The 16,128-nt window shown below is 40.4% G+C and overlaps 1 protein-coding gene across 1 annotated transcript in view; it reads left to right on the top strand.

Annotated features, from left to right (window-relative positions):
* Window positions 1-8,842, top strand: part of GAB3 (GRB2 associated binding protein 3) — a 91,934-nt gene extending 83,092 nt beyond the window's left edge. The window contains exons 9-11 of the mRNA XM_066356156.1: window positions 3,991-4,107; window positions 5,544-5,653; window positions 6,524-8,842. Coding sequence (XP_066212253.1) covers window positions 3,991-4,107; window positions 5,544-5,653; window positions 6,524-6,800 — 504 coding nt within the window. The 3' untranslated portion in view covers window positions 6,801-8,842. The remainder of the gene's footprint in view (window positions 1-3,990; window positions 4,108-5,543; window positions 5,654-6,523) is intronic.
* The last annotated feature ends 7,286 nt before the right edge of the window (window positions 8,843-16,128 follow it).

Genomic DNA, 16,128 nt, shown 5'->3' with positions numbered 1-16,128 from the left:
CCTTGTAGTTTTGAATCCAGGTCTCTGCATCCCACACCAGCACTCTATCCACTGTGCCACTGCCTGGCTGCCTGGTCAGGCAGAAAATAATTTTTGAATATGGTCTTAAGGTTAAAATCCAACTCCATGCTGTTGTATGTGGATATTCAGTTTTATCATTATTATTTTTTGGGAAAACTCCACTGGTCTTGGCACCTTTGTTGAAAATCAGTTGACTGTATATGTGAAAGTTATTTCTGGACTTGATGTATATGTCTGTCCTCAGCCCAGTATGACACTGTTTTGATTACTGTAGCTTTATAGCAAGTTTTAAAATCAGGAAATGTGAATCCTTCCAACTTTGTTCTTCCTTTTCAAGATTGTTTTGGCTGTTCAGGGTTCCTTGAGATCCCATGTGAGTTTTAGGATGAGTTTTTCTATTTCTGCAGTAAATGCCATTGGGATTTTGATAGAGAATGCTTTGAATCTGCAGATTTTTTTCGTTAACATTATAGTCTTAACAGTAATTAAATCTTCCGATCCATGAACATAGGGTATCTTTCCATTTATTTATTTACTTTCTTTCAACAATGTTCTATAGTTTTCAGTGTTCAAGTCTTTGGTCTTTGATTCAATTTATTTCTAAATACTTTATTCTTTTTGATACTATTGTAAATTGAATGGTTTTTTAATTTCTTTTTGAGATTGCTCATTGGTAGCGCATAGAAATGCAACCAAATTTTGGCTGTTGATCTTGTATCCTTGCCAAGTTTGTTTATTTATTTTTGTTCTTTTTTATTTATTTTTATTTATTTATTTATTTATTTATTTATTTATTTATTTATTTATTTCATTTTTCTGAAGCTGGAAACAGGGAGAGACAGTCAGACAGACTCCCGCATGCGCCCGACCGGGATCCACCCGGCACGCCCACCAGGGGGCGATGCTCTGCCCACCAGGGGGCGATGCTCTGCCCATCCTGGGCGTCGCCATGTTGTGACCAGAGCCACTCTAGCGCCTGGGGCAGAGGCCACAGAGCCATCCCCAGCGCCCGGGCCATCTTTTGCTCCAATGGAGCTTTGGCTGCGGGAGGGGAAGAGAGAGACAGAGAGGAAAGCGCAGCGGAGGGGTGGAGAAGCAAATGGGCGCTTCTCCTGTGTGCCCTGGCCGGGAATCGAACCCGGGTCCTCCGCACGCTAGGCCGACGCTCTACCGCTGAGCCAACCGGCCAGGGCCCTTGTTCTTTTTTATAAAGTGGGGTTTTTTTGGTGACAGAGAGAGGGACAGGCAGGAAGGGAGAGAGATGAGAAGCATCAGTTCTTTGTTGCGGCTCCTTAGTCTCCTTAGTTGTTCACTGATTGCTTTCCCGTATGTGCCTTGACCTAAGGCAGGGGTCCCCAAACTTTTTACACAGGGGGCCAGTTCACTGTCCCTCAGACCGTTGGAGGGCCGGACTATAAAAAAAACTATGAACAAATCCCTACGTACACTGCATATATCTTATTTTAAAGTAAAAAACCAAAACGGGAACAAATACAATATTTAAAATAAAGAACAAGTAAATTTAAATCAACAAACTGACCAGTATTTCAATGGGAACTATGCTCCTCTCACTGCCCATCAATGAAAGAGGTGCCCCTTCCAGAAGTGCAGCGGGGGCCGGATAAATGACCTCGGGGGGGCCGCATGTGGCCAGCGGGCCGTAGTTTGGGGACCCCTGACCTAAGGGCTACAGCAGAGCAAATGACTCTTTTCTCAAACCAGCGACCTTGGGCTCAAGCCAGTGAACTTCATCTTCAAGCCAGCAACCTTGGGCTCAAACCAGCAAGAATGTGGTCATGTCTATAATCCCATGGTCATGCCAGTGACTCCTCGCTCAAGCTGGATGAGCCCTTGCTCAAGCTGGCGACCTTGGGGTTTCAAACCTGAGTCCTCTGCATCCCAGTCTGACACTATCCAGTGCTCCACTGCCTGATCAGGCTATTTTTATTTATTTAGTATTAATTTTTGAGTTTTCTACATATAAGACCATGTTATCAGCAAACAGGTTTTTTTGTTTATGCTTTTTCAGTTTGGATGCCTTTTATTTCTTTTTCTTGCTTAATTGTTTTCCAGTACTTTGTTGGATAGAAATAGCAAATTACTCTATTCTCAGCTACACACCCCAGAAATTCTTCCACAGGTGCATGAATGCTCATTGCACCATTACTTATAAAAGCCCCAAACTGGAAGCAACTCAAATGTTGATAATGAAACAGTTAATTAAATAAATAATTAATGGAATAATTTGTTTCATTGAAAATGAATGAAATAGGGTTAGTGCATCAACCATGGGTCACTATAAGTATGTAATATGAAGCAAAAATTGAAGCCACCAAAAATACATACTGTATGATTCCATTGATAGAAGTTCAAAACAGGCAACTAAATAATATGTGATGTAAGGATACTTACACACTCATGAAACCTTATTTAAAAAGAAAAGAAGTGGCCCTTACTGGATAGCTCTATTGGTTGGAGCATCACCCTGGTACACAGAGGTTGCCAGTTCGATCCTTGATTAGGGCACATGTAGGTACAGATTGATGTTTCTGTCTCTCTCTGTCCCTTTATCTCTCTAGAAATAAATTTTTTAAAAAGAAGAAGGCCCTGGCCAGTTTGCTCAGTGAATAGTGTTGGCCTGGTGTGTGGACATCCCGGGTTTGATCCCTGGTCAGGACACACATGAGAAGCAACCATCTGCTTCTCTTCCCCTCCTTCTCCCCCTTCTCTCTCTCTTTTCCTCCTGCAGCTGTTGGCTCCATTATTCTGAGTATTGGCCCCCAGGTGCTGAGGATAGCTCGCTTGATTCGAGCATTGGCCCCAGACAGGGTTGCTGGGTGGATCCTGGTCAGGGTGCATGCTGGATGGAGTCTGTCTCTCTATCTCCCCTCATCATACGTTTAAAAATAAATAAATAGAAATAAAAGTAAAAAATAACAAAAAGAAGTGGTAAACACAAATTCAAAATCATGCTTAACCTCTTAGGGGGAGAGAAGGAGGTAGTAGAGCAGCAACAGGAACGTCACGGGTATCAGTAGTGTTCTACTATTTGTGAAACTGGTGGTGAGTCCATGGGTGAGTGTTACACAGATGTTATCACTTTACTGTATAAAGCAGGGGTCTCAAACTCGGGCCTGCCAGCCGCATGCGGCCCACCCACCAATTTTGTGCGGCCCGCAGACTGGCCCGCAGACTAATCCACGAAGTTTGATTAGTCTGCGGGCCGCACAAAATTGGTGGGCGGGCCGCGAGTTTGAGACCCCTGGTATAAAGTATCTTTAAATGCATTTGAGGTGACTTTACTAGAACTTTAATAAGTGTGGTTGATCTTTTCAGAATTTAATCTCTAAGGTATTATGGGCCTGTCATATCCATAAGACAAATTTTTCTTGGGGGAGATTTTGGCCAACTTTTTTCGTGGTGAATAAAGGTATAGCTTCATGTGAAGACTGAATTGGCTATTTTGTATTTACTTTTTTTTTTCTTTTTTAAGAGAGAGAGAGAGAGACAGGAACATCAAGCTGCCTCCCGTATGTATGTGCCCTGACTGGGGAATTGAACTGGCAACCTTTGCACTCCAGAATGATGCTCCAACCAACTGGCCAAGGCATAATTTCCATTGATTTATAGATAGACAGAGAAAGGAATGGAGAGAGGAGGGAAGGGGAGAAGAAGCATTCATTTGTTCTACTCAGTTGTACATTCTTTGGTTGCTTCCTATGTGTGCCCTGTCTGGGGATCGCACCCACAGCCATGTCACTTTGAGATGATGCTCAACCGACCGAGCTAACTGGTCAGGGCTGCCTTCTTTCACTCAAATCCCTTCTTTCACTGAAACATGAAGAATGAGCAGCACAGATCTTGTGACTAGTATGTTATGATCTGATGGCAGCTGTTCAAGTGAAGACACTTCCCTTGGGTAGCCTGGCCAGACATTGTTAACGTGAGTCCTCTGATGTTGCTTTCTAGGAGGAACACCGAACAACCAGCTCCCTAAGCAGTGGTTCTGTGATGTGGACAAAGAAATTCAACCTGGACTATTTAGCTCTGGACTTCAATTCAGCATCACCAGCCCCTGTACAGCAGGTAGGAAAGACATTGGAAATTCCAAGCAGATTTAATTTCTGTTTAGATTTTTCTGATGATTCAACCATGCATGTCCTCCTTGAAAAGTTTTAAATATACAGTGAAGAATATGAAAACCAGTCCTGATTTTGCCTTATAGAAATCCTGCTATATTCCCTCAAGGATATGTTCTTTGGATGTATAGGCATATCTTGTTTTACTGCCCTTCTCTATATTGTAATGCACAGATGTTGCATTTTAGGCAAGAACCTCTACCAGCAAAAAGATTATGACCCACTTTATGGCAATACTCAACTTTATTGCAATGTTCTGGAACTGTACTTGCATGCGTGTCATACAAAAGTATGTAGTATGCCTTTCAAACTTGGACAAAAAGTTCATAGAAAAATTTCTCTGGTAGAAATGAGGGTGAGGTTAAGGGCCTGCTTAGAGAAGAGTTATAGTCTAGTGTGGCTAGGCTGGGGATTGGTGACAGGAGCTCTCAGTTGCAATTGGAACGCCTCAGTAAAGGGCCTCAAAGGGCCAAGTTGGGCAGTTTCAATTCTTTTGGTTAGTATTCTTGTCTGTAATATGGGGATCAGAAGGAGTAACACCTATGTCGATGCCTGTGGTGAGGATTAACTAATGTTGCCTACCATACAGTGTGAACCATGAAATGAATAAATGGTAAGCAGTGGAATATTTGAGCAAGGGATGGTCATAATTTAAACTTTGCCTAACAATGAAGTGTTTGATGAGAAAAGCAACTTGCTGAATAAGATATATAGTGTGAGTACTCTGTGTGTGTGTGCATGTGTAGAAAAACAAATCTGGAAGACTTCCCTTTTGCCAAATAAACTCCCGTTTCTCCTTTACCTTTCATTTTATTCCAAAAATCTGAACTGATAACTCCAGAAAAGCTGGTCACAAAAATTAGATTTCAATAAGTAAAAAAAGTGCATTAGTCAGTTTTGGAAAGCTGTGCAATCAAGACAAACAACCCCCAAATCTCAGTGTCTTGCAACAGAAAAGGCTTTTTCAGTTGTTGCTAATGACAGTCCACTACAGGGCAAGCATTTGGTATTCCATGTCATCTTCAATCCAGGGCTCAGACAGAAAGAGCGACTTCATCTGAGGTATGCTGGTCTCCTGGCAGGGGAAAAGAGAGATTACAGAATCACAGGATGCCTCTTTTCTCTATAGGATCAGCACATATCACTTCCACTCACATTATATTGATCAAAACAAGTCAAATGGCTAGTACAACATTGAAGAGAGCAGAGGTGAAGAGATATTCATACACATATACACAAAATGTAATAACACTTCTGTACTGAATGACCCCAAAAGAAGGGGCAGCAGATATGTAACAACACTATAATCTATCACAGAAGGACTGCTATTTTCCTGAATTTTTAATTCAATATAATGAAAACCTTTTCATTCTCCCTCTTCAGAAACTTCTTTCAGAAGAGCAAAGAGTAGACTACGTCCAAGTGGATGAGCAGAAGACTCAAGCTCTCCAGAATACGAAGCAGGAGTGGACCGATGAGAGGCAGTCCAAAGTGTAAGCAGTGTGGGCTTGGACTATGTGTAACACTGGGGAGTTTGGGGTGGCTTTAAGTGTTTTCACTAGAATCACACCAATGTTCAACACAGGTCAAGATCCAGAGAGAATGTATAATTTCCATGGGCTTGGCAAGAATCTTTGGGAGAAAGGACCTATTTGTATACATTAAATTGGAAGAAGGAAGCAGTATCCTTCCAGAGGGGTTCTGAGGAAGTCCAGCCCCCGCCTCCACCCAACCAGTTACAGAAGTTTTCTTCTCTGGCCACACGTGCCTATGTCCAGAGCCTCAGGAATGCTTAGAGTTGGCTCCACAGTCACAAGAGGCAGAAATGGAGGATTCCACAACCACAGACTTGAATGTAGAAAACTCCATTCAGACAGGGTAAGAACAGTAAAAACAAGATTTAGGAGAATATTCTTCCAAAAGTTTGGTTAAAAATCTCTCCAATGAAGAATTTGGAGTGCAAATTGAAGCCAGTACTGCTAACAGGAAGACATTGTTTACTCCAGTACCTGAAATTGACGTTGCTCCTGTACATCCGTTGAAATTATAAATTTTCCTAGTGGAGAAGCCCCTAGAGATCATCTTGTCCTAGTCCCTGAAGATACACTCGAAGATATCAAGCCCAGCAATAGTGTACTCCTTCCTCCATAGACTCCAGCAGACAAATAATTACTGTCTCCCAATGAAAGACAATTCAGGTGATGGGGCAGTGAGTCCTGCGCTCTGTGATGACCATATCAGATGACATCAGTAACTCTAAGGACATCATGGCTTAAGCAGGTACCTGTGGCTGGATATTTCGTTGCTGTTGGCCTGTTCCCAGCATGTTTTCACATGTGTCGTTTCTTCTCTTTCCCTTAAAGACCTCGGAAGCTTGGGTTGGCAGATATTGTTGCTCCTACTTTGAAAAAAAAGAAAACTGAGAACCAGAAGAGGGTGCACTTTGCCCAAGATCACTCATGGAGCCAAGACATAGTCAGGTTGAGAATAGAATTGGCCAGGTTGCCCATTGCAGGCTTATCCCACCGTCTCACACTGACTCTGGATTTTGATGAAATTGATCAGTTTGATCAATCGTGGAGACATGTGGGTGACATATGCAGATATGAGATGAGTCATCATCTCCTCTCCCTTTCATAAGATTATGAGCAGGTGCTTTTATACTTGAAAGATATGTGTGTCAAGCCAGGGTTTCTTTAAGTGGTATTCAAATGGAGAACTCTAACATAGTCAGTAATTAGCATTAGAAATTCCTCCTGACAGTCATTGTGAAATCTATTCTTGGATTGCATGGTCCCCTTGCAATGTGTTTCCCCTGAGCTGCCTAATGTAGAAGAATTTTTGCCACCTTGGGAAGGCAAACATTGTCCCTGGCTATCTTATGTTGGACCGAAGATTTTCTGTGATAAAGAGTTATGACTAGGAAAAAAAAACACAAACAAAAATCAAATTCATTCTCAGGTTTCCTGGCTAAATTTTCCCTCTGCTTTACGAGGTACTGGTGTTCAGGGAACTCAGAGGAAAGTTTCACTGAGGCATGAGGTTTTTATTTAATGCCCCTTTCCTGATCCTTCTGAGCACCTGTGACCAGAAGACAACTCTGAACACCTGGAAATCAAGCAGTTATTGCTCCAGCATTTTGACTGACACTGTATTCTTTATATGAGGATGGATCAACTGAGTAGGTAGGTCTATGACAGGATTATTCAGGGCAGTTGTAGGCTTTGTTGCATTGTTTTGGGTGTTCAGATGCCCCAAAGGTAAGTAAATACCAATGTCTTGGTTTTTCAGATCATAAATGAAGTAATTTTGTTAAAAACAGCATCTAGTAACATCACTTTTTTCCTGGGGCAAGGTGGAGGAATATTGCCTAGTTCTTTAATTGAGTCAAATTCTTAGTGAGCCCAGAGTGAGTAACAAGAGGGTTCCTCTCACCCTGTGGCCAGCTCCATGTTACCACACACTGAGACTGGAGCCTATGTAGAGGTGCCTTCTTCTCTATGTGACCTGCAAAAAGTCAGAGAGCCTCAGGCAGGAATCCAGGGCTGCAGACTGCCAATTCCCATAGATCGTGGCTTCCTCATGTGTGGGGCACCTGTGTTTAGACCACTGAGTACCTGATAAAGCCCAGTGCAGAAAAATTTTATATCCAAATGTCAAGAACTCTACCAGTTTGAAAATAGAATGGAAAAGAAAATACAGCTGAAATTATATTAATAGTGGAATGTCATTCAATTGCCAAGAAAATTTGTTTTCTATAAAACATTTTCAGGAACACATTTACTGTAGGAAGCGATGCATACTTTAGTGGTATGACTTGTTTGGAAGTGATTAATTAGGAATCTAAAAAAATGACTTCACCCTCACTTCCAGGGTGTATGCAGTTATGTCCTGCTTTGATAAAACTGCTAATAGATGGCTACTCAAAAGCATGATTCAGGGATACACTGTACAGGTAGTTTTTGAGCAGGCAGCAGCATATACTCCTGAAAAAACGCACCATAAGTCAAGATGATGCTGGCCAAGTCTTGTTTTCCAGTGGATATAATTCACAGTTAACAGAGGGCTATGATTTTGACCAGGTTCTGAGGGTTGTTTTTTTTTTTTTTTTTTTTAATAGAAATTATCCCAGATTCCATTCCAAGTGTACATGGCATGTCTGTATGCTGTGCAGGGCACTCCTTCCTAGAAGATTTGAGAATCAACATAACAGGACAATGCAGCAATTAATTCCACCCTGTCTTCTGCAGTTCCTTTTTGTTTTGTTTCCTTCCATCTCGTTTTGTTAGGAAATTCTCCAGATCAGGAGTTGAGCAGTACTGAAGGGGGTTCTGAAGGAGGTTCTGAAGGGTCTGAAGTCTACAAGTCCTTAAGGCCACAAGTCCACAGGAACTTTGGGAGTTAAGTTTTTCTTGAGGAGGGATGAGCCGCACAGTGTGGCTACAAGGGCATGGAGTGAGCCTGTGGGAGTCAGTGTCTAGACCACTACACTGTGGAGCAAGAGTCGACTGAATTGTGGCATTTAGGTCTGAGCTGAGACAGAAGGCTCCCCTTAGACCTGGCTTTCTCCTCTCAAGACCTCCTCAGTTCTCATTCATACCATCTTTGTACCCACAACCATGCTGATTTTAAAAATTTATTTTGTTTTTACAATTTCATTTCTGGCATTAATAAAAGTCTTATAAGGAGGAACCATGACTTAAGTTCCTTCTTATTTGTTTTTAGTGATGACATTCAGAATAAATACAGAACATGTTTTGAAAAGTTTAATATGTGAAAATAGACTTCATTGCCATTTTCAATTACAACAAACTTAACAACTGACTCACATGGAATCAACCACATCCATGTTATTTTGCTGCAGCTGAGCGAGTGGCTGTAATGAGTACTTCTGTTCAGTCCAACCACATCTTGACACTATTTTTTTCATCAGAAACAAACTTCAGTAATTGGCGTTAAAGTCAAAGGCTTTCCCTGATACCATGTGTAATATGACCTTCATCAGTAATGACATTAAAAAACAACAGTCCGTAGCCTTCCTCTCCCCAGCAGGCATCTCTAGTGCCACCACTTCCCTTTTCTCCATGGCTGAAGCTCCCAGCTGCCCTGGGTGCTGCTGGGTCTGTGGCATCTTGAGTCCATGAAGCAAAGCAGGGACAACCAGACTAGTGGGCTCTCGGGTTTGGGGGAAACAGGCCAAAAGCAGAGAGAGGAAAGGTCCAGGAAACCCGGGAGCTGAGAGAAAGGAGAAGAAGCCACGTGAAATCCCTCGCCTTAGTGAAGTATGAGGCCTACCACCATGAATGCTGACACACACACTCCAGATCAAGCCCCTGACCCAAAGAAGAGCAGGTTGGCCCACAAGTCTGATCTGAAACCTAAAAGGTGTTTAAACCCCAGACCCCTAATACCCTGGTACCTTTACCAGGCATCTCCCTAAGCTTACAACTTCCTATTTCTCCTTTATTTTACTTGGTCTTTAATTGCATTATTGTTATTTTTAATTTTAATCATGCCATTTGTTATAGAAATTTAGTTTTTTATATTCTGCAACAAAGAGTGTGGCATTGGTGCAGGTTGGACCGGGCAGCACAATGGGAGAGAAAGCGAAGCTAAGATGCAGACCCCCACATAGATGCAGACCCCCACATACACATACACTTCATTTATGACAGAGACCGTTGAAAAGCCTCAGGGACAGGATGGCTTGTGTGTTTGTGTTTGTGTGTGTGTGTGTGTGTGTGTGTGTGTGTGTGTGTGTGTGTATGTGTGTGTGTGTGTGTGAGAGAGAGAGAGACAGACAGATAGGGACAGACAGGAAGGGAGAGAGATAAGCATCAGCTTATAGTTGAGGGTGGCACCTTAATTGTTCACTGACTGCTTTCTCATGTGTCTTGACCGAGGAAGGGGCTCCAGCTGAGCCAGTGACCCCTTGCTCAAGCCAGTGACCTTGGGCTCAAGCCAGTGACCATGGATCATTTCTATGATCCCACACTCAAGTCAGTGATCCCATGCTCAAGCTGGGTGAGCATGCACTCAAGCTAGTGACCTCGGGGTTTCAAACCTGGGTCCTCAGTATTCCAGGCCAACACACTATCCACTGCACCACCCCTGGTCAGGCAATGATAGCTTTTCTAATCAATGGTGCTAGGTTATTGGGTGGAGATCCATGTGGACAATAATGAATCTTGACCCCACTCTGCTGCCATGCACAAACATTCCAGGTAGACTACAATGGTGAAAGAAGAACAATCACTTTGATGTTCTCCCTCTGATTTATCGAATCCATGTTGTTTCTATCTACCACTGTTGTTTTGATCAATGTATCATGGTTAAATGCTTTATTTTAATTAGTTTTAGTATTTGTTTGCCTTCATGTAAAAGAACACAACCTAATCGTTTTATGTCTGTCTTTAAAATTTAAATTATTTCAATTTGTCAGTTTGAGATTTTTTAATTCATTTTTATGTTCTATGGTGATAGAAGTCAGAATAGTGGTTACCTCTATTGGGGAAATTATTGATTGGAAAGGGTACAAGATAACTTTCTGGAATGATGTAAATATTCTGTATCTTAACCTGGATTCTGGTTATATGGGTGTATACATATGTAAAAATTTATCAATTCATAAATTTAATATTTGTACAATTTACTGCATGTAAATTATACCTCAACAAACCAGTTATCATCGAGGGTAAAAAGACTCTAGGAGACTTAAAGTTAACATAAGAAACATAACCATAAAACATATTAGAAAGAACTACAGGAAAACTTTTTATTATCCTGGGTATGGAAAACCTTTAGCATCAAGGCACACACACATACACACACACAAAATAAAAGAAATATTTGTTTCTTTTTATAATTCCATTTAATTTGACAAATATTTAGTGACCATTTGGTATGTAACATATTCCTGCAGGCACTGTGAATACATGAGTGAATGAAACAAAGATCCTTTTCCCTAAGGAAGTTATGTTCTTGCAGGATGTGATGGCACTGTTGGTCCTCTGCCCAAATCCTCTAGGACAGCGGTTCTCAACCTGTGGGTCGCGACCCCGGCGGGGTTGCCTAAAGCCATTGGAAAATAGAGAATGCATATCAGGTATTTACATTCCGAATCATAACTGTAGCAAAATTACAGTTATGAAGTAGCCACCAAAATTATTTTTTGGTTTGGGGTCACTGCAACATGAGGAACTGTATTGCGGGGTCACGGCATTAGAAAGGTTGAGAACCACTGCTCTAGGATCTCTCTCACTTTTTGATATGCTCCTTTCTGGCTTCAATGTACTTTTGCTTCCCACAGCCCACACCTGGGACTCTTTTTTCAGAGAAAAGCCCCACTGGCAGTTGTTAGAGATACTTTACCTGCAAGAGCAGAGACTAGAAGTACCTCAGAATGGCCTTTCCCTGCCCTTCCCTCTGAGGGAAAAACATTTCAATATCCCAGCTCCATTACCTCAGGTTGGGACAAAGCCTAAGGAGAAATTATACTTTAGAGTTCTCACTGGGATCTGTCAGAATCGCTCTTCACTTTGAGATTGCACCCTTAGAGGATGACATCAGAGTAATGGCAGCTTGAGAGATACTCCTGATCTCTTCCCTTGAAATGTCAACAAATTGAACAACCATAACAGCAAACTACTCTTGCTGGGCTCGCAGGTATGCCTAAAAGATCCACATACAGAATGGACTAAAAGTGGGACAGGTTGAAAAGGGGAGTGGAAGAGAAAATGCATTTGAATTAAGCTCTGGAGAGGAGGGAAGCCCAGAATAACTGGTTGTTTTGTTGTTGTTGTTGTGTTTTTACTAGCCGAGACTATGCGAAAGAAGGAAGCCCAGGTTGTCTGAGTTTTGCCTGCTGAGATAGGGACAGAGAAGCCTGAAGTGCCTGGGCCGCCTTCTACTAGGAGGAGTGGAGATTGAGGGGCAGAGAGGAAGATACTGAACCAAAGCAGCGTCATAACCAGTGTTCTGATGATCGGCCCACAGCCCACACTTGTTGCAGAGACAAACCAGAATGTGCCTCCCCAGCCTCCCAGATCCTGCCTTCCTCACCTCACAGATGTGGAGAGTGTCAGAGACAAACCCCACAGTTAACTCTCCAGAGCCACTCTCTCCCCTAAAGAACAGAAGTGCTCCACATCTGTTCTGATGGTCTGTTGAGATGTGGGGAAAATGCCTAGAGGACTGAGATTGCCATTGCTAAAGCTGTAAAGACCTCACAACATGTCCCACCCACAAATTCAACTGCAGCCCTGCCTACAGAATTGCAGCAGCAACATCTTAGCAGAGGTCAGCCCAGAAATTTCACAGAGCTAAAACTTCTAATATGGAGTGACCTGCTGAAAGAAAATGGTAACCTCTCAAAACAAGTTTATTTTTCCTTTTCTCCTTTCTCCTCTTTTGAATTTTATTTTCTTTAACTTTTATATTTTTTAATTTTTATTATATCTGGTGGTCTGTTTTTTGGCTTTTTGGTCATGGTATTATGGTATTTCTTTTTTACGAGCCATTATTTTTTCTATTTTTTAATTGTAGTTTTTCAATTTTTATTTTTCACATTTTAGTTGTTGTTTTTTTGTTAGAGTTCTTAACAATACCACTCTCAAATGCCATCAAGAAGGAAGAAATAAAATACAATGCCTACACAAGAAAGATATAGTTCAGAAAGAAAATGAAAAAATCTCCAGAAAAACATTTCAGTCACATACCAACCTTAGAGTTAAATGACAGAGAAGTCTAACATGAAATTCTGAAAATACTCAACGACATGTGAGAAAACACCAATAGGAAACTTAATGAGCTCAGAAAACAAAATGAGTATCTCACCAAGGAGTTTGAAACTTTAAAGACAGAGATGAAGAATTCAATACATTAATTGAAAACTGAGATAGCAAGTTTAGCTAATATATCAAGACAGAAGTAAGAATCAGTGACATCAAAAACAGAAAATTAGAAATGCTACAGAGAGAAGAGGAGAGAGAATCATGAATTAAGAAAACAGAGCTCTAGAAGAATTACCTGACTTCAGCAAAAAGAATGACATAAGAATAATGGGTATATCAGAAGAAGAAGAGAGGGAGAAGGGAATGGAGAGACTATTCAAACAAATAATTGATGAGAATTTCCCAAGCCTATGGAAAATGTTAGCACTTGGAATTCAAGAAGCAAACAATACCAATGACCTCAACCCAAACAGACATACTCCAAGGCACATAATAATAAAATTGCCAAAAATCAATAACAAAGAAAGAATCCTCAAGGTAGCTAGAGAAAAGAAGAACATAACATATAAAGGATAACATTAAGTTATCATCAGACTTCTCAACAGAAACTCTACAATCCAGAAGAGAGTGGACCCAAACATTCAAATTACTGAATGAGAGGAATTACCAACTAAGACTATTATATCCTTCAAAGCTATTCTTCAAATATGAAGGGGAAATGAAAACTTGTACAGACATACAGAAGTTGAGGCATATATCACCAGAAAACCCCCACTAGAGGAAATACTCAAGGGAGTTAATCGACCAGATACAAAGGACAAAACAAACTAAAAGTAAAATCTCCAAGGTCACAATAAAAACAAGGGTAATCTGTGACAACAGTATAATAAAAAGAATAAAGATCTGAAGTAGCAAAGGTAGATGGAGTGCAGAAGTACTCATAAGACAAAGGAGTCTTGTACGTATGACAGTGTTTCTCTTAATAACCAAATGTATGCAGCCATGAGAAAGCCACTACTAAAGCACACAGCTTACCAAAATAAAGGGGGGAGGGAGTACGGAATACCATCAAACAGAAAAGAAGAGAACCAAAGAAGACACTGAGCTATCAGAAAACAAAACACAAAATGCCTATAAGAAATCCTCAAGCATCAATAATTACCCTAAATGTAAATGAACTGAACTCACCAATAAAGAGGCACAGAGTAGCAGATTTAATCAAAAACCGAAACCCAATGATATGCTGCCTTCAAGAGACACATCTAAACTGTAAGAACAAAAGTAGATTCAGAGTGAAAGGTTGGAAAACAATTCTCCAAACAAATAATATCCAAAGAAAAGCAGGTGTAGCCATATTCATATCTGACAATGCTGACTTAGAGACAGACAAAGATAGACATTTCATAATGATAAAGGGGACATTGTATTAAGAAGACATAACCCTCTTCAATATATATGAACTGAACTAGGGAGCACCAAAATATATAAGACATTTACTAACTGGTCTTAAAATAAAAGCAGACAAAACACATTCATACTTGGACATTTCAACACATCATTGATGCCTTTAGATAGATCATCCAAACAAAACCAATAAAGAAATAATGCCTTAAATGACACTGGATCAAATGGACATAGACATTAAAAGGACATTTTATCCTAAAATGTCAGATTATACATTCTTTTCTAGTGTGCATGGAACATTCTCAAGGATAAACCATTTGTTGGTCCACAAAAGTAACATCAACAAATTTAGAAGATTGAAATTATACCAAGCATATTTTCTGACCATAAAACTTGAAATTGAATTCAACTGCAAAAAGAAAGTAAAGAAACCAAAAAAAGGTTGAAATTAAAGAACATAGTTCTAAAAAATAACTGGATCAAAGGAGAAATAAAAGCAGAGATCAAAAGATATATACAGCCTGACCAGGCGGTGGTGCAGTGGATAGAACATCAGACTGGGATGCGGAGGACACAGGTTAGAGACCCCGAGGTCACCAGCTTGAGCGCGGGCTCATCTGGCTTGAGCAAAAAGCTTACCAGCTTGAACCCAAGGTTGCTGGCTTGAGCAAGGGGTTACTCGGTCTGCTGAAGGCCCACGGTCAAGGCACATATGAGAAAGCAATCAATGAACAACTAAGGTGTCACAATGAGAAACTGATGATTGATGCTTCTCATCTCTCTCCATTCCTGTTTGTCTGTCCCTATCGCAACAACAACAAAAAAATACCTAGGATTAAACAAATGATCTTTACAATCTATATGTTGAAAACTATAGGCATTGAAATAAACTGAAAAAACTCAATGAAGTGGAAAAATATTCTATGTTCATGGGTTGGAAGAATCAACAGTTAAAATGGCCATATTACTCAAAGCAATATACACATTTAATGCAATTCCCATTATAATCCCAATGTCATTTTTTTAAAGAAATAGAAGAAAAAATCACCAGGTTTGGATGGAACCATAAAACGCTCTGGATAGCTAAAGCAATTCTCAGGAGAAAGAATGAAGCTAGAGGTATGCTACCTGACTTCAAATTATACTATAGAACTACAATAATCAAAACAGCATGGTATTGACAGAAAACAGACCTACAGACCAATGGAACAGAATTGAGAACCCAGAAATCAAACCACAATATATGGACAGATAATATTCAACAAAGGAGCTGAAAACACACAATGGAGAAAAGTTATCCTCTTCAATAAATGGTGCTGAGAAAATTAAAAAGCCACATGCAAAAAAATAAAACGACTACAGTTTGTCCCCATACACAAAAATTAATTCAAAATGGATCCAGGACCTAAACACATGATCTGAAACAATTACGTAAAAGAAAACACAGGTTCTAAATTCATGGACTTTGGCCGTAAAGAACAATTAATGAATTAAACCCCAAAGGCAAGGGAAGTAAAAGCAAAAATAAATGAATGAGACTATACCAAACTAAAAATATTCTTCACAGCAAAAGAAAACAAAAAGGCAGCCAACTAAATGGGGGATATTTGCAGACAACAGCTCCAATAAGGGGTTAATATCCAAAATATATAAAGAACTCAAAGCTCAGCAACAAACAAACAAGCAATCCAATTAAAATATGGGGAGAAGACCTGAACAGGTACTTCTCCCAAGGAGACATACAAATAGTCAAATAGATATATGAAAATAAGCTCATCTTTACTAGCTATTCAAGAAATGCAAATCAATACTAGAATGAGATAAGTACCTCC

The sequence above is a fragment of the Saccopteryx leptura genome, chromosome X (genome assembly GCF_036850995.1).
Source record: "Saccopteryx leptura isolate mSacLep1 chromosome X, mSacLep1_pri_phased_curated, whole genome shotgun sequence".
In the NCBI taxonomy this organism is placed as follows: Eukaryota; Metazoa; Chordata; class Mammalia; order Chiroptera; family Emballonuridae; genus Saccopteryx; species Saccopteryx leptura.
The sequence above is the reverse complement of the archived record's forward strand: the minus strand, read 5'-3'. Positions and strand labels throughout refer to the sequence as shown.